Raw genomic sequence first — 24,393 nt, 5'->3', positions numbered from 1 at the left:
CTACCCCTGCAGCAGCTGGTTGTCACTTGTTAAGTCATTCTCCACTCTGCTCATCCTGGCAGCTTCTCTGTAAAGGAAACTGCATGCTCAGCCAGTGTGACATGTTTTAGTGACCTCCTCTGCCTGGATAAATGGTGGCTGCCCCTGTGTGAACTTACGTGCCTCCCTTCTCCAAGTCCCCACTCAGCTACTGCTCATCCTCTGGAGGCCCATGGGGCATTCAGATGCTGCATGATCCCCATCATCTCTCGCCTGCCCCGCCAACAGGGTCCCATGACATTGCCCCACCCTCCTCCCCAGCAGCAGCACAGCTTTAAATCCCTCCCTCCAGTGTCCCCCGTGCAGTGTTCTCTCCTTGAGGCCAGTTTGGATTCAGGCCTCCAACATGTAGGGTGTCTGTGTAATCATCTCTGTTCCCCACTCAGACCCCCCAGTGCACATTGTGGACCCCCAGGAGCACGTGTTTGTACACGCCATAACCTCTGAGTGTGTCGTGCTGACTTGTGTGGTGGACCGCGAGGACGCCCTTGTGCACTGGTACAAGGACGGCCAGGAGGTGGAGGAGAGTGATTTCATAGTGCTGGAGAACGAGGGGCCTCATCACCGCCTGGTGCTGCCTGCCGCCCAGCCTCTGGATGGGGGCGAGTTCCAGTGTGTCGCTGGAGAAGAGCGTGCCTGCTTCACAGTCACCATCACAGGTTGGGGTCTGCTGGAGCTGTTGTCACATGCTCAGTCCTGGGTCACTCTGCAGCCCTCTCAGCCTCCCCTTTCTCTTCTGCTTGTGGTCTCACCATGCTCAGAAACTGTGCTGTCCTAAGCTCATGGGCCTGGCTACCCAAACAGCAGGGAAACCCTGCATTCTGCATCCTCCCAAGACCTCCGCCATGGGGCCTCTTTGGGGATGGCATTCCTGCTGCAGAGCAGAGGGTCTTGGGCATCAGAGAGCCCCCAAGCTCTCAGAGGCCTAGGGGAGACCTCAGCTCCACCCAAGGACCCAGCCACAACATGAAGGGCATGGGGTGTTTGTACAGCCGAGGGTGACACATGGTCTCACTGTGCAGCACCTGCATAACACAGAGCTCCTGCTTTGGTGACCTCAGTTATTTCCTTGACCATGATAGCTGTGTCCAGGGAAGTCTGTCCCCAGCTATGAGCAACTGTATGGGGGAAGTCCCTTTGAACATGTGCCCTACCTTCCGGGCATAGGGAATAGACCATGGCTCTTCATGTCCAGCAGCGGCTGTCCCTGTCCTCTAGATGTCTCCTCGTGGATTGTGTACCCCAGTGGCAAGGTATATGTGGCAGCTGTGCTCCTGGAGCGCGTGGTGCTGACCTGTGAGCTGTGCCGGCCCTGGGCCGAGGTGCGCTGGACCAAGGATGGTACAGAGGTGGTGGAGAGTCCCGCACTACTCCTGCAGAAGGAGGACACCGTTCGCCGCCTAGTGCTGCCTGCCGTTCAGCTGGAGGACTCCGGCGAGTACCTGTGTGAAATCAATGACGAGTCGGCCTCCTTCACTGTCACAGTCACAGGTATGGGCCCACCCAGCTCTTCAGGCTCAGCAGAGGACAGCGTGGTGCCCTGGGGGAACTCGCAGAGTAGCCCCTTGCTTGTGAGTACACTGGTGAGGAAGGAAGTGTGGGCTGTAGGTAGGTGCTGCATGAGGGTCCTGTGGGGAAGAGCCAAGATCCCTATTCAAGTGAACAGGCCCCCGCCCAGTGCCAAGGCCAGGACTAGCTGTGTTACAGCAGCTCAGCATCCGAACACAGACCCATCCAGGCACTTGGCTGGGGCCAGAGTAACTGGTCAGTGACACAGACACAGTCTGTCTCAGGTCTCAGGGAGCTGCCAGTCTACTGGGACAGCAGCTGTTAACCAGGGGTCACAAACAGGCAGCCAGCCCATGGGGCCCCAGTGCAGCCCACAGATGTGTTTTGTTTGGCCCGCAGAGTCTTACCAAAGTCAGGACAGTTCAGATAACAACCTGGATTTATGCATCCTCTTGAAAAAGCCGAAGACCCGGCGGCTCTGGTCCCGCTTTCCCCCATGGCGACGAACAGCTGGTGCTGAGTAACAGCCGCCCCATAGCATGGGGCCCCTAACCTCCATCCCACCCTCGCTGCCATTCCTTTTTTTTTTTTTTTTTTTTTTTTACTGCTTTCCACACTGCTTCAGCTACTGACCTATCCTTCCTGGCCCCTGTGGGCTTTGAGTTTACGATCCCTGTTAAACCAATAAACATGCAAATAAACATACAGTGACACCTTGTGATAAGTGCTGTGAGGGAAGAGGAGCAAGGAGAGGCCTTGGAGAAAGTCATCTGTCAGGTCCAGCCCTGGCTTGGCCGCTGGACACCCAGCAGCATGCAACAGACCTTTTGACTTCCTCCCAGAGCAGCTGGAGAGCCACGCACTCGAAGGGGCCCAGAGGAGTGGGCAGTTGAGGACCCCCGTAGGAATCCCAAGGCTAGGGCCACTATTGTGGTCAGAAAGTGCCTTCAGAGTTGACACCAGGGCTCTGTGGGGGTGGGGTGAGGTAGGCAGAGAATATTCTAGCAAAAGGCAGAACAACCTGGAAGAGATAGCGGTTCTGTGTTGGAGATTTCGGGGCCACGGTCACGGAGTGTATGTGTGGGGGTGTTCAAGCATCAAGAAGATCCCAGATAGCCACGCTGGAGTGAGCATCCTGCTGGCACAGTCCTGTCACCCTTTCCCCTCCTCTTCCCTGGGAGTAATGCCAAGCCCAGGCATACCTGCGAAGGGGTCCTCTACTCCCGGCACCCCAGATAGTGACACACAATGGGAACAAAGTCCGCATGCATTCTGACCCATTTCCACTCATCTTCACATATGTGTGACCAGAACCACACAAATCCCAGCCCATACATGGGCTTTCCATGTTCACAACACCAGTCTCTTCACAGGGAAGTTCACATAAATCACCTCAGCTGCAGGTCAGAGTGACCTAACTCCCACAACAAGCTGAGGTCTCTGTGTGGGGACATGCCAGCCCCATCACTGTACCCTCTCCTTATCCCACTCCCCTCACCTCCCCTACTGCCCAGGAAGCCACCCACTGCAATCTCCTGGCCTTGCTGGGCCCTGGAGAACCCACCTATATTCTCCAGGCTTAGAGCAGGCCTCATCTGAGATGAGTTGAAGGGGCACAAGGGAACAGTCCCCAAGGAGGCCTACTGAGGCTCCAAGCTCGCAGTTCCCCAACTCAACCACAAGGGGGCCAGACACGCTAGGGAACTGGGGAAGCAGGGGTGTGGGCAGGCTTGAGCTCCATGCACTGGTCACCTCCAGTATTGCCATGGCTCCCTCTGTGGAAGAGTGGCCAGCGCCCCCACAGTCCCCACCTATCATGGGGAAAGCTCCGACAGGTGTTGGCAACTCCCAAGCACAGATGCAAAAACATTGTTGAGTCCAGACCTGCACTGGAATCTACCACTGCCTGTAGGGTGTGCGCCTCCCCAGGACAGATGGCGTGTTCTCCTCTTGCCCTAGAGTAGTTGTAGCCAGCTGTGACCTTAAGGAAATTGCCGAATCACAGTGCACCCTTGTTCTTTCATGCGGAAAAAAAAAAAGGAAAATGGAAACAACATAATATGTACCCCTGGGATCTCTGTGAGGTTTAATGTTTGAAGTGCATGGCATCGGTCTGGAAGTAATACAACCATCCCTTACAGCTCTGAAATCCCCCCTGCTCAAAATCAAAAGCCTTTTGTAAGCTTCAGATTCAAAGTCACTTCAGTCAAGCTGAGTTTAACTGCCGTGAAGCCAGTTCTACTGTAATTATCCAAGAGGACAGATACAGCTACACATTTACATCGACGAGAATTTATCTTTCGGTTTTTCCTGCTAAGTGTGAATATAGGTGACAGTGCAGAAGTGTTACCGTGATGATTTTTGGGGGGATGCCTCCAGTAGGGGCTGAGCTGTGATATACGGGAATGGCAGTGTTTCTAGGACTCAAGGGAGTCTGGATTCCATAGCACTGCTGACCGTGGAGATTTCCAAGAGCAGACTGTGGACCTGTTGTTACTGTCCACATTCTTTATGCCTGTGACCATGCATGTGACAGGGACTGCATGCTGCCCAGTAACTTCCAGGGAGCCTAATGGTGAGCTTGCTATGGTGCCCCTCTGCAGAACCCCCCGTGCGGATTATTAACCCCCGGGATGAGGTGGCCTTGATCGCCGTGAGCTTGGAATGTGTGGTGCTGACATGTGAGCTGTCCCGGGAGGACGCCCCAGTGCGCTGGTACAGGGACGGTCTGGAGGTAGAGGAGAGCGAGGCCCTGGTGCTGGAGAGCGATGGGCCCTGCCGCCGCCTCATTCTGCCTGCTGCCCAGCCCCAGGATGGGGGCGAGTACGTGTGTGATGCTGGAGATGACTCGGCCTTCTTCACTGTCACTGTCACAGGTGGGCAGTGCCTGGGGGACGCCAGAGAGGTAGAGAAGCAGGCGACTGAGAGACCAGGCACCCAGGCATCCCTACGTCCTGCATCTCAAGGACACTCACTGCTTGTCCCTTCCTAGTCTCTCCCAGCTCCTCAGCCTCCTGGTTCTAAGCCATCAGAGAGCCTGCTGGGAGGGAGCCCAGCATTTAGGACCATGCATTCTGTCATTCACTGTTCTTGATGCTGGGCATACACTACCGAGCCAATGGGACACAGTCTTCACAGTGTGCATGGGGTTACATTTTAGTAAAAAAAAAAAAAAAAAAAAAAAAGTGAAAAAGATGTTGTGCTGGGTGGTGCCAAGCATGTCAGAAGCAAAGCAGGGAACAGGGAGGGAAGTGGAGGTAGGCTTGGGGAAGGGGTGCATACATTTGGGAGTGAATCTGGATCTTTGGTTTTGGACCCTGGGCAAGACGCTTCTCTCTAAGGAGATCTTATGTCTATCTGTGACGCACAGTGGTCTGGAGTAGCTGAGAAAAGAGCCACAGTATGCTTAGCACAGGGCGTGGTCTCCCCAGGGCATGTAGGTGGGGAGCTGCACTGCAAGGGGAGAGGGCTGAGCATCAGTGGGGTGAGGCAGGAAGAGGCCACTGGCCCAACCCACGTGGCCCTCTGTCTGCCCATACACCAGCCCCACCAGAGAGGATTGTGCACCCGGCAGCCCGTACCCTGGATCTGCAGTTTGGGGCTCCAGGCCGCGTGGAGCTGCACTGCGAGGTGGCCCCAGCTGGGTCCCAGGTCCGCTGGTTCAAGGATGGGCTGGAGGTGGAAGTATCTGATGCCCTGCAACTGGGTGCCGAGGGGCCCTCCCGCACCCTCACCCTGCCCCACGCGCAGCCTGAGGATGCTGGGGAGTATGTGTGCGAGACCCGTGATGAGGCGGTTACCTTCAATGTCAGCCTGGCTGGTGGGTGCGTCCGGCCAGCCTGGGGAGGGATGGTGGAGCAGGCATGGGCTCACACCTTCTTTTCTTTCTGCAGAGCCCCCGGTGCAGTTTCTGGCACCAGAAGCAGCCCCCAGTCCACTCTGCGTGGCCCCAGGGGAGCCCGTGGTACTGAGCTGTGAACTGTCCCGGGCAACTGCAGCTGTGTCCTGGAGCCACAATGGAAGCCCAGTGCAGGAAGGCAAGGGCCTGAAGCTCCAGGCCGAGGGCCCCCGCCGTGCCCTCTGCATCCAGGCTGCAGAACCAGCCCATGCAGGCCTCTATACCTGCCAGTGTGGGATGGCCCCAGGGGCACCGAGCCTCAGCTTCACTGTCCAGGTGGCTGGTGAGTAAAGCCTAAGCAGAAAGCCTGAGTCACACCCCCTGGCCACCCATGAGCTCCTCTGCTTTCCCAGCACACCTTGTCCATGCCTTGCCCCAGCTGTCCCATCCCTCCTCCCTACACCTTTGTCACCCTGAGCCTCTCTCCCAGTGACCCCCAGCTCTGACCCTGCAGAGCGCCCTGTGAGGGTGGTGGCCCCTGAGGCAGCCCAGACGAGGGTTCGAAGCGCCCCAGGCGGAGACCTGGAGCTGGTGGTGCACCTCTCCGGGCCAGGGGGCCCTGTGCGCTGGTACAAGGACGGGGAGCGCCTGGCGAGCCAGGGGCGGGTGCAGCTGGAGCAGGCCGGGGCCAGGCAGGTGCTGCGGGTGCAGGGGGCACGGAGCAGGGATGCTGGGGAGTACCTGTGCGATGCACCCCAGGACAGCCGCATCTTCCTCGTCACTGTGGAAGGTAACAGTGTACCCCTCTCAACTGTCGAGCCATGGCATCCCTGTCATTCTGAGCCCTTCTCGTTCCCTACCCCTGCCTCCCTGCCCTGGCTCCATTCTGCATGCCAACGTCCTTGGATGAGGGTAGAGGCCGCCTTCTCCAAGATTCCTCATAGAGGAGGAGGTCTGTGCCCCAGGAGGGAATGGAAAGAGAAGAGGAAAGACCCAGCCCCGCTCACAGCGCGATCCCACCCTCCAGAGCTGCCACCAGTGAAGCTGGTCTCAGAGCTGACACCACTCACTGTCCACGAGGGCGATGATGCCACATTCCGCTGTGAAGTTTCACCCCCGGATGCCGACATCACCTGGCTGCGCAATGGCGCTATCGTCACTCCCGGGCCCCAGCTGGAAGTGGCCCAGAATGGCTCAAGCCGGACACTGACTGTGCGAGGCTGCCGGCTCGAGGACGCAGGGACTGTGACAGCACAGGCAGGGAGCACAGCCAGCAGTGCCCGGCTTCATGTTCGAGGTTTGGTGCTAATGAGGATGAAGGGCTGCAGCCCCCAGCCAGTGCCCCTGGCGGTGACCCTAACAGACTTACACTGTGGCCCAGGGCAGAGCAGTAGGATGGATCAGGGTCAGCCCCCATCCTGCGCTGGGGGCTTGGGGCTCCTGGATTCAGGGCTTCCTCCCTTCCTCCTGCCAGAGACAGAGCTACTGTTTCTGCGGCGACTGCAGGACGTGCGGGCAGAGGAGGGCCAGGACGTGTGCCTCGAGGTGGAGACCGGCCGCGAGGGCACCCCAGGGGCTGTGCGCTGGATGCGAGGCGGGGACCCACTCCCGCCCGACTCTCGCCTGTGCGTGGCTCAAGAGGGTCACGTCCACCGCCTCTTCATCCACGGCGTCGTGCTGGCTGACCAGGGCACCTACGGCTGCGAGAGTCACCATGACCGCACCCTGGCCAGGCTCAGCGTGAGGCGTGAGTGCCCCGCCTTCTAACACCTCACCCGCCCCTAGCATGGCCTGCCAGGCTGCCCTGAACCGCCCAGACCCCACCAAAGTGCCCCTTGGTGCTGAGGAAAGCCAGCCTCGGCCATCCTAGCACAGGCTGACCCAGCAGCTGCCCATCGCGAAACTTTCCGTTTTCTGATGACTTCCATTTACCTCAGAAGCCCATGTGATTCTGTCTTCCATTTCCTGTTTCTCAGTCGGCTTTGCTATAAACATAAATATTACTATATGCTAGAAAGACTCCCTTTAGGCACTGACAAGTGCCCATTTAAGAAGCAAAGGTGACTGACAAATAGCAATCCCTCCCTCTGTCACCCCCAGCCATCTTTTGGCTCTGTGACCTCCTGCGTGATATTTGACCTCTCATCACTCTCGCTGAGCCACATTTCCTTAAAAATGGGGTGGCTGTCTACCTCTTCGGACATCAAAGACACTGAGATAATGTGAAAAATGCCAATCTAGACCTTGGTAGAGGGTTGCTGATAAAAAATATTCTCTTCTGAGTTAATCATCACAACAAATTCATGTCTCAGTGTTATTTACCTTATAGAACTGGGCCCAGAGAGGTCAAGGAGTTTGCCAAAGATCACACCGCACACAAACCACCTGGTACCTGATCCCGAATTCCCGGCTCCTTCCAGTGTCAGAGCACCCCTCGCCCAGACTGCTCAGCCCCTTACCACCCCTTCCTCCCTTCCGCATCCTCCCATCTTAACACTGGAGTGCCCCTGCAAAGGGTAGCCAGTTGTGCTACCTTCTTCCCCTGCTCCTCCCCACTTGTGAACCGAATGCAGTCGAGGCCTTACATGGGGCTGCTGGGGGTGGTGCAGGCAGGGCCAGGGGGGCCAAGAGCCCACACAACCCCTGCCCAGGGCTGGAGCCCCAATCCTCCCTCCCCATCTCCTCACACCAGCTCGGCAGCTGCGGGCACTGAGGCCTCTGGAAGATGTGACCATCAGCGAGGGGGGCAGCGCCACCTTCCAGCTGGAGCTGTCCCAGGAGGGTGTGACCGGGGAGTGGGCCCGGGGCGGAGTCCGGCTCCAGCCGGGACCCAAGTGCCACATTCACGCCGAAGGCCACACACATCGTCTGGTACTCAGCGACCTGAGCCGGGCAGACTCCGGCTGTGTCTCCTTCACGACAGATGCCCTGCGCTGCGCTGCCAGGCTCACTGTGAGAGGTGTGGCCTTGGGCCTGCTGCCTGTTTGCTGACTGTGTGGCCCTACCCACCCCACTGTGTGGCACAACTAATCCCACTCCCTGTGTGACTCTGCCAGTTGTGGTGTGACCTTCACCAGCACCTCTGCCAGAGTGTGACTTCCTTGACCCTGTGTGGCTGCAGAAACTGCCCTGGCTGAAGGCGGCTCCTCTTTTTCATTTTGTTCTTTATGTTTTTTGGTTTGCTTAGGTTTTAGTTTGTTTTTGTTTTTGTTTTTTGTCTTTTTCCTTTTTATCGGTATCAGGGATCGAACTCACGACTGCCTGCTTGCAAGGCAGACGCTTATGCCACTGAGCTAAATCCCCAGCCCCTGGTTTTAGGTTTTTTGAGACAGGGTCTCACTATGTAGTTTGGCTGACTTTTGAGCTCACTATGTAGCCCAGGCTGGCCTAAAACTCAATGGTGGTCTTCCTGCCTCCACCCCAGTCTCCGGGTGCTGGGATCACAGGCAGTGTCACTGCACTCAAACTGAATGTGCTTCCTCTTACTGTGCTGGCCCCACGTGGCTGAACTGCTCCAGACTCTGCAGACCACTGACTGTGCCATCTTGAGCCTGCCTGTGCCACTGCGGTCCCTAGTGTCTGCTGGTTGCTTTTTCCTTCCTTCCGTCCTGTTTTTTGGAGGTGGGGTACTGGGGATTGAATTCACGAGCTTGGCACTGAGCTATACTTTTATAGCTCAGAATCTTGCTAAGTCACTAAGTGGCCCAGGCTGGGCTTGAACTTGCAGTCGTCCTTCCACCCCAGCCTCCCAGGGTGCTGGGATTGCGCGTGTGCACTACCACATCTGGCTTGGTCACTCCGTGAGGTCACCAACTACTGCTTCCTCTTGGGATTCCTCTCCCTGCCTGCATGTGGGCCCTGTGACCCCACTCAAGGCCCTGCAGCCCACTGACTGATTGTCTATGGTGACTCCACTGGCACTTCTGCTTGAGGGCCCCCAGTTTGTCTTCCAGTCTATTGTGTTCCCCACTGGCCTCAGTGCTCTGCCTCCTACCCTACACTGCTGAACCACTGTGGCCCCACTGTCCCAGGTCTGCCGTTGTCCATTCTAGCCAAGTGCGGCCCCCACTGGCCATCCTGCCTATGGGGTACTCTGATGGAGTCTCCCCCATGCCCTCTAAACTCCATCATGTTTCACACTGACCACCTTAGTGTGACTCCCATCTGGCCACTCCCACCTCACTGGGCCTGATGTGTTCTCTACTAATCAGCATCCCTCTTGAACCACTTTTCCTCTCACATCCCCCATCACCAATGTCCTCCACTGATCACACTGTCTAAATGTGTCCGCCACTGACCCCTTGCACTGTGTGTCCTTGTCCTTGTCAGCTGGGTCCTCATCTTGCTCTTACCCATGCTTCCTCTGCACTGTCCTCCCTCTCCCACTCTCAGAGGTCCCAGTGACCATTGTTCGGGGGCCACAGGACCTAGAGGTGACCGAGGGTGACACAGCTACGTTCGAGTGTGAGCTTTCCCAGGCCTTGGCGGATGTTACCTGGGAGAAGGTCAGAGCCCAGCCCCAGCACAGACCTCGTGGGCACAGCAGTGATCATAATGCCCGCCACAGAGCTCACTGGATGGATGTGCCCAGCATTGTGCTGATTTACACTGCACTTAGTCCTTAAACCTCACATTAATCTAAGAAGTAGCTCCTGTTATCTCCGTGTTTGTTACCTATGAGGAAACTGACCCTCAGTGGCGGGAATTTATTTGCCCACGGGCAGACAAAAGGGGTAGAGCTCATTCCTAAATCCAGGTTTGCCTGATTCTAGAATTCGCACTTATATCCTCTGATCCATACATGGTGCTGGCTTTCCTGTACCCTTAGTGGCCCTCCTCAGCCCTAATGTCCCAAAGAGTGACACCTTGCCAAAGAGCCATGCAAAAACACACCTCCAGACAGCTTGCCCTCAACTGGGGATGCCGCCGCGCTGTGGAGACCCAGCTAGGCTCTGCACGACCTTCTGCCTTTCGCCTCTAGGACGGACGCACGCTCACTCCCAGCCCCCGGTTCCGGCTCCAGGCCCTCGGCACACGCCGCCTTCTCCAGCTCCGGCGCTGCAGCTCCTCGGACGCGGGGACGTACAGCTGCGCAGTAGAGACGTCCCGCTCCGGGCCCGTCCGCTTGACCGTGCGCGGTGGGTATAGGGCGATAGGGGACCTGGACACTGCTGTGGGTGCGGGGCTGCGCACAGGTCTCTCGCCAGTGCAGACCCCGGAGTTTCTGGTTTGGGGGCGTGTAAGGGGCGTGGTCGGACACCGCCCCTCAGTCCCGCCTTACTCTCGGGCTCCGCCCCAGAGCGCCGGGTGTCTGTGCTCCAAGAGCTCCGGTCGGTGCGCGCCCGCGAAGGGGACGGCGCCACGTTCGAGTGCACCGTGTCAGAGGCCGAGACCCCGGGATGCTGGGAGCTTGGAGGCCGCCAGCTGAGACCCGGAGGCCGCATCCGCATCCGACAGGAAGGTCTGGCCGCCTGTCGTCTCTGGCCCCTGGCTGCTCCGCCCCAGTTTCAGGAAGACCCCGCCCCCTGAGATAAGCTCCGCCTCCACGCCAACAGGCCCCGCCCCACAGCCCTTGCAGCCAGTTCTCCCGACTTTCCTCCGCCCCAGCTCGGAGTCCAGCGAGGCTCCTCTTCCCGGTCCGCTTCCCTACTCGACTCATCTCGGCGCGCACCTACTGGGTCCGAATCCACCCCGGAGCCTACTCTGGGCCCACCCTCATCCCGAACCCTCTCCAGAGGCAGTTCAGGCCTCGCTAGCGCCCCCCTCCCCCGTAGGGAAGAAACACATTCTGGTGCTGAGCTTGCTGCGGGCAGAGGACGCCGGTGAAGTCCGCTTCCAGGCGGGACCCGCCCAATCCTCGGCTCTGCTGGAGGTGGAGGGTAAGCTACTGAGACTAGGGGAGGGAAGGGTCAACAGGGAAGGGCATCACCTCCTGCTCTGGGGCTGACGGCCTGGGGCTGATCCTAAGAACTCAGCCTCCTTCATCTCCCTTCCCTTCAAGGGGCCTCACTTGGGGCGGGTCACAGGGGGCAGCGCGTTTTCTGGGCAGGGGGTGGAGAGGAGGAGCCTGGGTTGGGGGTGCAGGGATACAGACTGGTAGCACAGAAGAGAGACAAGGAGAGAGAAAATGCGTCTCTCCTCCTGGGGCCATAAATGTCCCTGTTAACTTAAGCCCTGCTTTCCACCCTCAGCATTGCCTCTCCAGATGTGCCGCCGCCCCCCTCGTGAGAAAACGGTTCTGGCCGGCCGCCGGGCGGTGCTGGAGGTGACCGTGTCCCGCTCCGGGGGCTACGTGTGCTGGCTGCGGGAAGGAGTCGAGCTGTGTCCGGGAGACAAGTATGAAATGCGCAGCCACGGCCCCACCCACAGCCTGGTCATCCATGACGTGCGACCTGAGGACCAGGGCACCTACTGCTGCCAGGCCGGCCGGGATAGTGCCGACACACGGCTGCTGGTAGAGGGTGAGTACGGCCCACTGGACGGAAGTCTGAGGGGCAGGCCGTCTGGCCAGGCAGGAGGGGGCATCTGGGAGCTGGGACGCACCTCTGGGAAAGGTCTTGGAAAGGTCTTGGCTGTCCTCGTTGGGACTCGTGGAGGTGGGACTTGGAGGAGTGGGATAGATCACACTCAGGACTGAGAGTTGGAGGGAGTCCTGAGTTCCCAACTTGAGCCATTTCATTCCCGCCCAGCAATGCCCACCTTTCTGTCCCAGCTTGCCTTCATTCCTTCTTGCCTGAAGACAGGCTCTCCCGAGCACCCCGTGTCTACCGGTTCCTCTCTTTCCAGCCACCCACTATACCTGTCCTGACACCAGTACCCTACCCCCTCCTGCCTCCTTTCCAGCAGGCTTCTGCCCATCAAAGTGAGGGCTTCAGCATCAGCCTGGCCAGGGGGCTCCTAAGCTAATCAGCCCCCTTTCTCTCCTCTCCCACATAGGAGCTGCCTTATCCTCTATGCTGAATCCCTGCTTTCTCTTTATGTGGCCCCCATGCCCAACCCTAACTGACTCTCACCTTCCTACTCCCCTTATAGCAGAGGCTGAGGGCGCAACTTTTCTCATGTGGGTTCCTAGGCTCTGCCAGGGAGGGGAGGGTGCCATCTACTCTCCTCTAAGTCCCACATGGCATCATTCCTCTGCAGGTGACTAGGAGGCCTGAACCAGGCCAGGTGGTGCCATGGACAGCTTGGAATGTGTGTGCCTTCACCTCAGGCAGGGTGGGGAGGCAGGGGAACCAGAGGTATTGGGAAACAATAAATGTGCTACCGCTCATTTCTGTCTCTCTGTGCTGTGGGAGAACAGACCTTGCCTGGAGCCCTTGCAGTGAGTGACAGGGGCCTGAGGCTACAGTGCTTTCAGCTTGGCCCAGGGAAGTGCCAGCCGATGAAAACCACCACTCCTGGCAGAGGCCACACAGTTTGGCACATTTATAAAAGATGTAAAGCAGGTGTGTGGGGGAGACAGAAGCATGAGGTGTCCAGGTGGCATGATAGACACCAGACATGCACCGTGCATGTAAGGCCCATGCCTTCACACCCCCCATCCCAGCTCAGGGCAGGACTCCCCATCCCCGTCCCCTGTCACTGATCGCAGGCTGGTGGCTTTGCAGAAGCCAGGGCATCAGGATGTGGCTGCTGCAGTTTGCCATGTGGACAGGGACAGGAACCCTTCAATGAGTGGTTGGGTAGCAGGGTAACAGTGGAGGCAGGCAGGCCTCTTCCGCACAGACATGCAGGAGAGCAGCCTGTGGGACCCCAGCGGAGGGGGGGGGCAGGCCAGCCCTGAGGGTGGCCTACCAATCAGAAATCTAAGGCAAGGGCCCAGTGTCTGCTCCAAGCCTACTCCCTCACACATGTGCACACACAGGCAACACACTCACAACCCTGAGCATACCCCAATGGGCTCGTACCCCAAGTCCCTCAGGAGCCCCTCGGGAGCATGAAAGGGGGCTTTCCACTCAGGCCAGGCCTAGCCTGAGACAGATCCTCCCTTGTAGTGACCAGGCCAGCCCTGTCCATGGAGGGTAGAGGCACAGCCAAAGGCCACAGGGCCAGGTGGCCAGGGTAGCAGCCTGGCAGGCCTCCTCAGGCTGGCAGAGCTGGTGACTGCAGAGTGTAGACAGGTGGAGACACAGCTATACCCGCACAGGGGGGCCTGCACAGGCTGTCAGTGGTCCCCGGGACCCATACTCATAGTCTGCATCTGTGGGTGAGGCCATGAAGGAGCTCAGGGAGCTCCCGGTCTGCCGGTCCCGGAAGCTCTGGATGTAGCTCTGTGGAGAGGTAACACAGGGGTGAGAATCCACTGCAAGCCACCTCTCCCTGCCCCACACAAACCTGACACTTCCCCCTCTCCTGAATATGCAGACCCAAGATTCCCTCACGTCCGGGGTCTATAGCCCAGAGACCACTGCTTATCCTATTCCATTTAAAATCTGTATTTGGGACAACTTTCCTCCAACCTTGGGGCAGGACTGGCTAGACCCTCAGGACAGGGGTTCTGATGGATAGACAAACAGCAGGCCTCCTAGACTGTGACTCGCCCCCACCCCCAGAAAAGCCTAGTCCTGCTTGAACAGGGTCAGCACACTCCTGTTTTCTCTATTCAGGCTGGAGGGTCTCAGAGTGCTCACCGGGGAGAGGACATCTCCATTGAAGCGTTTGATGGGCACTGGCCTGCGACGATAAGCAGGATCGGGGGGCCCAGGCCTGGGAGGAGCCCGGGGGCCTCTGTGGGGGCCCCGAGGTGCTCTCTTCTTCCGCCGCTTCTCCTTTTGCTCTTCCTGCTGCCGAATCCGCATCAGTTGCACACGTCGTCGCTGCCGGCTGATGACCACTGAGGAAGGGTGGCAGAGGAGGGACTCAGTGGTCCATGACCTCTTCCCTCCAAGCCCTCCCCTGCTCTTTCCCCCCTTCGGACTTCAGATGTCCAGTCCAGGCTCCCCTTGTCCATTACCCTCGCCCCACCCCATCACTTCTTTCCTAGTCTCCCTCCTGCCAGTGGACCGTCCTTCCACTGTTCTTTGCTTCTGAATGTCTCCGAGTGAGACTCTGGGACTCACAGACACCCCCTCCTCAGCTGTCCCACTGCAGACCCTGAGCCACAGGCGACTCTTCCAGGTCAGCCCAGCCATCTTGCAACAGGACGGTTACCGCTACTTTCTCACTGGCTCCCTGTGCGTTTGCCCCTCTCTGAGGCCACACTCAGCAGCATCCCAAGCATCCCAAGCACTAAGTTATAACATCCCTTACTTTAGACCCTCCACTGGCTTCTCACTGCCCTCTAGTAAAACTCGGTGTCCTTCCTCATGGCCCGAGGACCCTCGAGATCAGCCTGTGTCCGACCTCACGTGCAACGCTCCAACCCCTCTTCCTCCAGCATGCTAGCCACATTCTTTCATGGGTCTTTGTCCTTGTCATCCTCTTCTTAAGCTGGAAGCGATGGCTGGCCCTGTATCCTTCAGGTCTCTGCCTATGTGTCACCTCCTCCAAGCAGCTCTGCCCACCCTAACTAGAACAGTTTCTATAAGATCACTCTTTCGTGTTACATTGTGTATCTCCTTCATATCACTCTGCACAGTAGGAATTATCTTGTTTGACTGAATGTTTGTTACCTGTCTCTCACCTGCCCTGGATGTATACCTATAAAGGCAGGCCATTTTTCTGGTATTGGTTTTTAGTTTGTTTGGCATTGCTTGAGTTCTAGCATGTTGGGCAAGTGTTCTGCCACTGAGCTACATTGCCAGTCCCTCCCATTCTGTTTTATCTCTGGTATAACCCCAGTCCAGAGACAGGGTTGGCCTAGGGCAAATGACCCGTACCATACCTTGTCCTCCCACACTCTGAGAAAATCAGCTGTCCGATCCCACTGAAGCCTTCTGCTGATAGTGTGCATAATTTCTGTTCCTTTGCCCTGGTCCCTTTGCCCTGGCCCTCCACCCATCTCTGGCCATTCCCTCCTCCAGTATCCACCCTAGCCTGTGCTTTCTCACCTTCTGTGTGTGAGTCCCTCTCTGTCGTCACCCGCCACTGCACCAGAATGCCCATCAGGCTGAGCAGGGGCCACAGTGCCAGCAGGGCCCAGCTCCTCCAGCAGAGGTGGGGCACGGGGGCGGCCCGAAGTCGCTCCACCACGTAGCGCCCCAGCAGTAGCAACTCGGCAAAGTAGTCAGCAGCGGTGGCGATGAGTGCAGCACCGGTCACAGCAGTGGACAGGGTGGTGAGTGGGCGGGGCCAGCGCAGGGTGAGCAGGGCACAGAGCAGGCCGCCCCCCAGCAGCAGCCCCAGTGGTCCCCACACAGAGCCAGGCTGATAGTAGGGTGCGGAGCCCAGCAGGGCTGCAGCAGCGAGCAGCAGACCGAGCAGCAGCCCCACCAGGAAAAGGCCCACGCTGCGCACCAACATGGCCACCAGCCCGCAGAGCAGCCCAATGCCCAGCGCGATGCCCGCGCTTGCCCCAGCGCTCAGCTGCGTCTCCAGCACCCGCTCTCGGTAGCACAGCAGGAAGATGACCACTGAGCCAAACAGCAGCCCCGTGAGGAAGAGCACTGCCTTGAAGCAGCGGTAACCTGCAGGGGAACAGGGGTGATTGAGCGCCCAAAGAAGCTTATCAGGCTGAAGACAGGTCAGCAGGGTCAGGACCGTGGGATCCAAGAGGAACCATGACACTGGACAAGGACACTGAATAAGAGAACTGGGTGTCACTGGGGTCATGAGGGCATGCGTCAGGGGGCCACTGGGAAGTCAGAGAGACATAGCCCTCAGGTCTCATTGTGAAGACAGAAATAACCACTGGGATAGTGATTTGGGAACTCTGAGGGTCAGAGGAGTCAGAGATAGATCACTAGACTTAAGCAAATCAGTAACAGGACATTAGGGTCTTGGGCTCATGGGGCTCAGAGAGATGGGTCATCGAGGTCACAGTGGAACTGGCATGATCACAGGGGTCTTGTGTGCAGGAGTGTGCCAAAATGAGGTATTTAGTATAGGTGCTGCCACAACAAGCACCAGAAATGAGGTTTTTAAAAGTTAGAAAAATGTCTTTGAGAGATGGAAGCCATACAGGTTCTTTGAAAGGCCACAGGGCTTCAGAGATAAGGCATCATCCAAATGTTAACAGGACAGACAGCTGAGTTACTGGGGAGAAATTCTAGCAGAAAGAGTCTTTTTAGGGATTGGCAGAAGCTGAATCACTGAGTATTATTAGAGAGCTTTTGAGAGACGGACATTGAAGCCAGAGAGATGGGATGATTATGATGGCAGTGTAGTGATGGGTGACCCAGTGATGAAGCGATAGGCACCAGGGACCAGAACTAGTCAGAGAAGGGCTCAGCGAATAGAAGGATATGAGACTGGGGTGGGGGGAATCAAAGATGAGAAGGAGAAGGAGGGAAATAGTAGTTGTGGGATTTTGGCAGAAAAGGTTATAGGGCCATTAGAGCTATCAGGCCTATTGGGCATATCTGACCGAGTGCGGAAGTGTTAGTTGGGAAAACGGAAGTCAGGGCTCAAGAAGTCACAGAGAGGCAAAGAGAAAGAAAATAAACAGCAGGTTCTATTCCAGGAAGAAGACAACTGTTGGAGTCCGGGTGGTCCTGGGGTCAGAAAGGAATAGGGTCCTCGGATGACGGCTCCGAGTAGGAGTATCAGGGTGAGAAGGATGTCAGGGAAGCCCACAGAAGGGAATCTGAGGGTACACTGAGAACTGTGCAGAGGGACTGGGTGTGGACGGTGGAGGGAATGAAGTGACCCAGATTCTTTGGAGGCCAGAACAGGTCCTAAACCCTTGCAGAGGGCACTTTTCCCCACCCAGTCTGCAGTTATTCAGTCCAGAGTTTGGGGTGGGAGGAGAGGGACCAATTGGCTCTCACTTCATCTATCCACTTCTTTTGCAGAGAGGAGAAGACAAACTTTGCCTCACCTCTGCCAAACCTACCAGTCTCCTTTACTCCACTGGTTCCAGTCACTTATAACCATCCTTGGGCCTCTGCCTGCAGAACCCATTCTGCTCTTGGCAATTCTGTAATTCTTGCTGTAGAATCACCCGGCATTTATTCTAGGATGCTGCTAGCCCATATGATAACTTTGTGCAAATTAGAAAAAGGTGTTCCTTTCTCTAGGGAAGGTTGCTCTAGGGAAAGCAGCCTTCTGCAAGTCTTGAGTTTGGCAAGCAAAATATGAGCTGGATTTCAGCTCCCACTTTCCTAATTTAACTTAGCTCTCTTTTGCAGTACCCATTCTGTATACTCTTCATAGCAGCTTCGATTACTGGAGCCTGCCTTGTAGGCGATCTCCATGTGTGTGACTACCATTCAGCCCACTCTAATATGTATCACAAGTGTGAATATTTCAGGAGCCTCTCCCCCCTCATACAATATGCCCTGTTGTAAGGGAACATGTTTAATCACCTTGCTAAATTTCCAGCACCTCCCTCTCTAGCACAGTGACCCAAACACCTCTTTGTTACAAAAGCTACTCTTTATTTTTTTGTCTTCTTTTTTTTTTTTTATCGGTACTGAGGATCGAACTCACAACTGCCTGCTTGCAAGGCAGGTACTTATGCCGCTGAGCTAAATCCCCAGCCCCCTAAAGCTACTCTTTATTGAGTAGCCGCTAATTTTTATAATAACTCTGTAGGAAACAAATGTCATTGTTTCCTTTGTTCAGGTGACAAAACTGGTACTATGACAGCCTAATATGCCCAAAGCATCACAAGAAGGTACAGAGCCAGATTCAAACTCAGATACTATATGTCTAATTTAAAAACCTATGTTCTCTAGAATCTGGAAACTAGGTGATCTACAAACGTGTGAGATGTGAGAGAAGAAGGGAGAGGAGAGGGCAGAGAATGTATTTATGGGGAGGCTCTGGAGAAGACTGGTGGCCTCAGAAAAAGAACTCAAGAAAGCAGTAGGGAACCCAGGGGAGGAATGAGGGAGCTCTCACCGAAGAAGCAGTAGACGACTCCAAACAAACAGCACATGATGCAGACGAGGGCCGGCAGTGCTTGGTACCTGCGTTCCAGGGGCTGCTCACAAGGTGCACCCCAGAAGGCATCATCAGGCTCTGGGGGCAGCAGCTGAAATCGCAGGGTCTCCATAGTGCCCGGCATGGTGGTAGGAGTGGAAGGGGGTCACCCGCCAGGTCTACCTGATAGAGAGGAAGTTGGAGGTCAAGGAAGAGTGCTGGGTCCCCACCAGGATGAAGGAGGAAGTGGGAATGGGAGAATTCAGCAAGGACACAGTGGACAAAGGAGTGGTGCCCACATCATGCAGCTTTGGAAGCATCCCTGGAGTGGGAAGCAAAGACAAAGGGAAGCAGAGGTGCCTGGCTCCAGGGGGCTGGGATGAAGTTAAAGGGGGCCAAGCGGAGTGAGGGGAGATGGGGGCCGTGTGCCGCCGGTGAGGGAAGGCAGCCTGAAGACTCGTCCGAAGGAAGCCAAATCTGGGATTGTCCAAGATCTACCTGGGCTGGAGGCGACCTGAGCTTCTGAGCAAAGGAGGCTTGCAGGGGCCGTAGGGGCCGGGGTGTCGGGGCGCACAAGGCTCCAACCGAATGGGGTCCGGAGAGGAAGGGGGCTGCTGGGCCGGAGAGCCCGGTCTCCGCGCGGCGGTGTCGCCGCTCCACCTCCAACACCGGCTGGCACTCCAGTCCCGCGGCGTCCGGAGACTCTGGCCCGGCCCGGGGAAGGGGAAGGAGCAGGAGCAGGGGTGCGGGCTGTCCCGGAGCCGCGGCCCCATGCCCTGATCCCGCCCGCGGCCCTTGGTGCTGATGGACAGCTCCGGCCTCGGCTCCTGACGTCACTCGGGGCGCACCATCCAGGCAGGGGCGGGACGCTCTGACGTCACCCGGGACGCACCAACCACGCCGGGGGAGGCGGGGGACTCCGCCCCCAGAGCCTCCCTCTCCGGCGCCGAGGAGGGGGCACTTCCGGGGGGCCTTCCCCTTTAACCTCCCCTTCTCCTCCCTCTCCGGTAGCTGGAGCCCGAGACCCCACCCCGGGGGCGGGGCCCTCGCAGTGACACGTCGGACAGCGGCGGCCACAGCCGAGGCTTGAGCGCCGATCGCGGCTGGAGGGACCGCGGAGCACCGTGCGGGGGCTCGGCTCCGGCCGCTGGCTCTGCGCGGCGGGGAGGGAGCGGGCCCGCCCGCGGGGCCCGGGCCCTCCGGATCCGCCCCCTCCCCGGTCCCGCCCCCTCGGAGCCTCCGTGGACTGCTCTGGGGCTGCGCGGGGCCCGGGGGCCCGCGGTCCGGGCGCCATGCGGGCATCGCTGTTGCTGTCTGTGCTGCGGCCCGCGGGGCCCGTGGCCGTGGGCATCTCCCTGGGCTTCACCCTGAGTCTGCTCAGCGTCACCTGGGTGGAAGAGCCTTGCGGCCCAGGGCCGCCCCAGCCCGGAGACTCTGAGCTGCAGCCGCGCGGCAACACGAACGCGGCGCGCCGGCCCAACTCGGTGCAGCCAGGAGCCGAGCGCGAGAGGCCCGGAGCCGGTGCAGGCGCCGGGGAGAACTGGGAGCCTCGTGTCTTGCCCTACCACCCGGCAAAGCCCGGCCAGGCCCCCAAGAAGGCCGTCAGGTAATGATCCGCTCCCCCAGCCCCACCTCCTGGGCATCGACCCGGGCGCGCGCGTGGGGGAGGCCGCTGGAGGCTGGGTCAGGCTCCGGAAGGAAGGGGCTGGCCGGCCAGGAAGTCTTTGGGCCCAGATAACTTCCTATAGTCCTGTTTACCCCGGAGCCGCGGGGCCAGTTTGAGGCCCTTTCGAGGTCTCATCCTGACCTGAGTTGGACCTGCCTACCTCTGTCCACCCGGTGGTCCTCCAAAGATCCTCTTAACTTCCTGGCTGGGTTGTAGGAGTTACAGAAACAGCTGGTATATACAGTGAGTGTATACAAGAAAGGGAAAGAAAAAAGGGAGACCTAGAATTTACCTGTATCTCATTCCTGCTTGGGACACCAAGGCCACCTGGGGTGAGATGGGAGAAGAAATGTACTCATCCCATGAATGTCTCTGATCATAAGTTGAAATAATTTCTCCTAAGTAACACTGGAGTCAAGTCCCTAGTCTACAACTTTCTGCTTTTCAAATGTGACTTCCTGTCCTAGTTCAACCCTTCCCCAAACACAATACCCGTCTGTACAATATATTCCTTTACATCATTGATGTGATGTTCTAATGGTTTAGCAACATATTTATAGAGAAATAAGTATATTCTTGGAACACCGAACATTTGCCGAGTGTTAGATAGTTTAAACCTGTCCATTTTACAGATGGCTCAGGTTAAAGAACACTTTTAACCAAGGATACAGCTGCTAAGTAGTGAAGTCAAGAATCAGACTTATGGGCCTGGGGATTTAGCTCAGCGGTATAAGCACCTGCCTTGCAAGCAGGTGGTCATGAGTTCGATCCCCGGTACCAATAAAAAAAAGAAAAAGAATCAGACCTATGACATAGTCTATCTGACATAGCATATCTATCTGCAAGGATCCTGCCAACAACTCCTGAATGCAAAATACAACATGGTAAGACTGGTATTGCATTTAATCCTTATGATCCCTGGGAGATAGGTGTGATTCTTATCCTATGCATAGATAAGGAGATAGCTTGAAAAGTTAGGACCTGCTGAACCTTTGTGAACCTCTCCCGCCTGCCTGCCTTGTCTTTTTGGTGACCCAGAGTTCTCTTCCTCCAGGACTCGATACATCAGCACAGAGCTGGGCATCAGGCAGAGGTTGCTGGTGGCAGTGCTGACCTCACAGGCCACGTTGCCCACGCTGGGTGTGGCTGTGAACCGAACACTGGGGCACAGACTAGAACGCGTGGTGTTCCTGACAGGCGCTCGGGGTCGCCGGACACCACCTGGCATGGCTGTGGTGACGCTGGGCGAGGAGCGGCCCATCGGGCATTTGCACCTGGCGCTGCGCCACCTGCTGGAGCAGCATGGTGACGACTTTGACTGGTTCTTCCTAGTGCCTGACGCCACCTACACTGAGGCTCATGGACTGGCACGCCTAACTGGCCGCCTCAGCCTGGCCTCCGCTGCCCACCTCTATCTAGGCCTGCCCCAGGACTTCATCGGTGGAGAACCGACCCAAGGCCGTTACTGCCACGGCAGTTTTGGCGTTCTGCTGTCCCGCACCCTGCTTCAGCAGCTGCGCCCCCACCTGGAAAGCTGCCGCAACGACATCGTCAGTGCACGTCCTGATGAGTGGCTGGGACGCTGCATCATAGATGCCACCGGGGTGGGCTGCACTGGTGACCACGAGGTGGGAAGATAAGCCACCCTACTGGCACTTCCTGGTTGAGTTTGTCCTTTTCTTCCGAGGAGGGTAGAGGGGTGGTTCAGGCCTGGGTTTCCATGTCAGTTACATTATTTTCTATCCCTGAGACCTTGGATAAATTAGTAAATCTGAGTATCAGTGTTCTTATGCATGCCAATGGAAACTGTTATCATGCAGGACTGTTATAAGAATTAGAGAAAATAAGGGCACCTTGCCCTTATTTCAGCAGATGTTCAGCGTTAATTTTTATTTTATTTGAGCCTGAGACAGATTGCATGTCCGATTCACAGATGAGCTGGCAGAAGCTTACCCAAGTCACACAAGTGCAACTGGTCACTTAAGTAGATGTAAACCCGATAGTAGGATGAGGAGGTAAGATACCCATCGTGTCATTCTGCCCACTGTGGATCCCTTCCTTCTTCTCCCCAGGGAGTACACTATAACTATCTGGAGCTCAGCCCTGGGGAATCCATACAGGAAGGGGATCCTCGATTCCGAAGTGCCTTGACAGCCCACCCTGTGCGTGACCCTGTGCACATGTACCAGCTGCACAAGGCTTTTGCCCGAGCTGAGCTGGAACGCACATACCAGGAGATCCGGGAGTTGCAGGTATGGCCTGGGCTTGAGGGTGTGGGGAGTGAAGTAATGGGGAGTACGGGGAAACAGGATCTGAGGTCTCAGAGGTCCCGAGAAATAAAGTTAGTGTTTGAATCACAGAACAGACTTGCTTTCCAGTCCTGATTTCCCCTTTTCTGAAGAGCCTCCCGGAAATGCCTCTTTTAACTTTTAAACTGCCTCCATTTGCAGAAAGGATAGGTGGGGGCCCTGGATGGGCAGAAGTTGACAGGATCCTGGGGTGCCTGCCCACACCCCAGCCCCCCAGCTGTGTGCTTTGCCTTGCTCATGTCCTGTTTCTCTGGCCAGTGGGAGATCCAGAATACCAGCCACCTGGCCGCCGATGGAGAGCGGGCGGCTGCCTGGCCTGTGGGCATTCCAGCACCATCTCACCCTGCCTCCCGCTTTGAGGTCCTGCGATGGGACTACTTTACAGAGCAGCATGCTTTCTCCTGTGCCGACGGCTCACCTCGATGCCCACTTCGTGGGGCTGATCGGGCTGATGTGGCTGATGTCCTGGGGGCAGCCCTGGAAGAACTCAACCGCCGCTACCATCCAGCCCTGCGACTCCAGAAACAGCAGCTGGTTAATGGCTACCGGCGCTTTGACCCAGCCCGGGGAATGGAATACACACTAGACTTGCAGCTGGAGGCACTGACCCCTCAGGGTGGCCGCAAGCCTCTCACCCGCCGGGTTCAGCTGCTCCGGCCACTGAGCCGAGTGGAGATCTTGCCCGTGCCCTATGTCACGGAGGCCTCACGTGTCACTGTGCTTTTGCCTCTGGCTGCAGCTGAGCGTGACCTGGCCTCTAACTTCCTGGAGGCCTTTGCCACCGCAGCCCTGGAGCCTGGTGATGCAGCAGCCCTGACTTTGCTACTACTGTATGAACCACGCCAAGCCCAGCGGGCAGCCCATGCAGATATCTTTGCACCTGTCAAGGCCCATGTGGCAGAGCTAGAACGGCGTTTCCCTGGAGCCCGGGTGCCCTGGCTCAGTGTGCAAACAGCTGCGCCCTCCCCACTGCGCCTCATGGATCTGCTCTCCAAGAAGCACCCACTGGACACACTATTCCTGCTGGCCGGGCCAGACACGGTGCTCACACCTGACTTCCTGAATCGCTGCCGTATGCATGCTATCTCCGGCTGGCAGGCTTTCTTTCCCATGCACTTCCAGGCCTTCCACCCGGCCGTTGCTCCACCACAGGGGCCCGGGCCACCAGAGCTAGGCCGTGACACAGGCCGCTTTGATCGCCAGGTGGCCAGCGAGGCCTGCTTCTACAACTCCGACTATGTGGCTGCACGAGGGCAGCTGGCGGCAGCCTCAGAGCAGGAGGAGGAGCTGCTGGAGAGCTTGGATGTGTATGAGCTCTTCCTGCGCTTCTCCAGCCTGCACGTGCTCCGGGCTGTGGAGCCGGCCCTGCTGCAGCGCTACCGGGCCCAGTGGTGCAGCGCCCGGCTCAGTGAGGACCTGTATCACCGCTGCCGCCAGAGCATGCTCGAGAGTCTGGGCTCCCGAACCCAGCTCGCCATGCTGCTCTTCGAGCAGGAGCAGGGCAACAGCACCTGACCTTGCCCTGGGCCCCTGCACGCTGGCACCACTTCACCCTGCCCTGCTCCTCCCCAGCAGTCTAGAGCCACATACCAGCCTGGCAGGACAGGGCTGGTCACAGCCTCAGACACCAGGGCAGCCCACCTGTCCCCTAACTCTGGTTCCTTGGGCCCTGGGGCCCAGGACAAGCCTTGGGGGAGGTGTCCACAGAGCCACCCCTTCTTGCCCAAGCCCAGTCTTCCTGTCCCTTTGACGCTGCTGATTCAGGCTGTGGCCTCCGTGTATTTATGCAGTGCAGTCTGCCTGACGCCAGCCGGGCCTCCTGGGGTTTTGTCCTGGGGGCTGGGCTGCAGTTGAGTTGTCGAAGAACAGGGGAGCTGAGAGAAGAAGGGGATACCTCCTGCCTTCTCCCTTCTAGACCCCTGATGCAGCTCCCTGCCTTTAATAAACTGGCTGAGTGTGGACTGGTTGATTCAAATTTTTAAAAGATAGGCGTTAGCTGGGAGGGAGAATTGATTCTGAGATTGGAGGGGCCCTTGTCACTGCTGGGGCCGCATTTTCGTTTACAGGGA

At 57.5% G+C, this 24,393-nt stretch overlaps 3 protein-coding genes across 15 annotated transcripts in view; 2 read left to right on the top strand and 1 right to left on the bottom strand.

The window, feature by feature from the left end:
• Obsl1 (obscurin like cytoskeletal adaptor 1) overlaps positions 1 to 19,492 on the top strand; it is a 26,707-nt gene extending 7,215 nt beyond the window's left edge. The window contains exons 7-21 of one of the 11 annotated variants that reach the window (XM_063245662.1): positions 426 to 698; positions 1,258 to 1,530; positions 4,152 to 4,424; positions 5,093 to 5,368; positions 5,442 to 5,729; positions 5,877 to 6,176; positions 6,414 to 6,683; positions 6,861 to 7,133; positions 8,079 to 8,345; positions 9,779 to 9,891; positions 10,368 to 10,524; positions 10,686 to 10,847; positions 10,942 to 11,265; positions 11,578 to 11,847; positions 19,361 to 19,492. In XM_063245662.1, coding sequence (XP_063101732.1) covers positions 426 to 698; positions 1,258 to 1,530; positions 4,152 to 4,424; positions 5,093 to 5,368; positions 5,442 to 5,729; positions 5,877 to 6,176; positions 6,414 to 6,683; positions 6,861 to 7,133; positions 8,079 to 8,345; positions 9,779 to 9,891; positions 10,368 to 10,524; positions 10,686 to 10,847; positions 10,942 to 11,265; positions 11,578 to 11,847; positions 19,361 to 19,404 — 3,563 coding nt within the window. In that variant the 3' untranslated portion in view covers positions 19,405 to 19,492. Of the gene's footprint in view, positions 1 to 425; positions 699 to 1,257; positions 1,531 to 1,947; positions 2,256 to 4,151; positions 4,425 to 5,092; positions 5,369 to 5,441; positions 5,730 to 5,876; positions 6,177 to 6,413; positions 6,684 to 6,860; positions 7,134 to 8,078; positions 8,346 to 9,778; positions 9,892 to 10,367; positions 10,525 to 10,685; positions 10,848 to 10,941; positions 11,266 to 11,577; positions 11,848 to 12,526; positions 12,657 to 13,992; positions 15,053 to 19,360 lie in introns of those variants that run through there. The other 10 variants (XM_063245683.1, XM_063245668.1, XM_063245677.1 and 7 more) reach the window with 10 other exon arrangements.
• Positions 12,785 to 19,651, bottom strand: Tmem198 (transmembrane protein 198). 3 transcript variants are annotated; one of them, XM_063245719.1, is made up of 5 exons: positions 18,848 to 19,651; positions 18,397 to 18,532; positions 15,376 to 15,951; positions 14,017 to 14,219; positions 12,785 to 13,656 (listed from the first exon to the last, which is right to left on the bottom strand). In XM_063245719.1, exons 1-5 carry the CDS (start codon positions 19,649 to 19,651, stop codon positions 13,519 to 13,521), a joined length of 1,857 nt encoding a protein of 618 aa, XP_063101789.1. In that variant the 3' UTR covers positions 12,785 to 13,518. The 3 variants fall into 3 exon arrangements, with proteins under 3 accessions (XP_063101789.1, XP_063101805.1, XP_063101798.1); XM_063245735.1 differs by having other exon boundaries at positions 18,329 to 18,528; positions 18,848 to 18,989; XM_063245728.1 differs by having other exon boundaries at positions 18,329 to 18,532; positions 18,848 to 18,985.
• On the top strand, positions 19,642 to 24,285 carry Chpf (chondroitin polymerizing factor). The gene is made up of 4 exons (XM_063245708.1): positions 19,642 to 19,955; positions 21,070 to 21,643; positions 22,088 to 22,267; positions 22,583 to 24,285. The coding sequence occupies exons 1-4, from the start codon at positions 19,642 to 19,644 to the stop codon at positions 23,837 to 23,839; spliced, it is 2,325 nt and encodes a 774-aa protein (XP_063101778.1). The 3' UTR covers positions 23,840 to 24,285.
• The last annotated feature ends 108 nt before the right edge of the window (positions 24,286 to 24,393 follow it).

Source organism: Cavia porcellus, unplaced genomic scaffold (genome assembly GCF_034190915.1).
Source record: "Cavia porcellus strain 051 isolate PalLab524CR breed Dunkin Hartley unplaced genomic scaffold, mCavPor4.1 scaffold_1, whole genome shotgun sequence".
In the NCBI taxonomy this organism is placed as follows: domain Eukaryota; kingdom Metazoa; phylum Chordata; class Mammalia; order Rodentia; family Caviidae; genus Cavia; species Cavia porcellus.
This window is presented reverse-complemented; position numbering and strand designations above follow the sequence as displayed.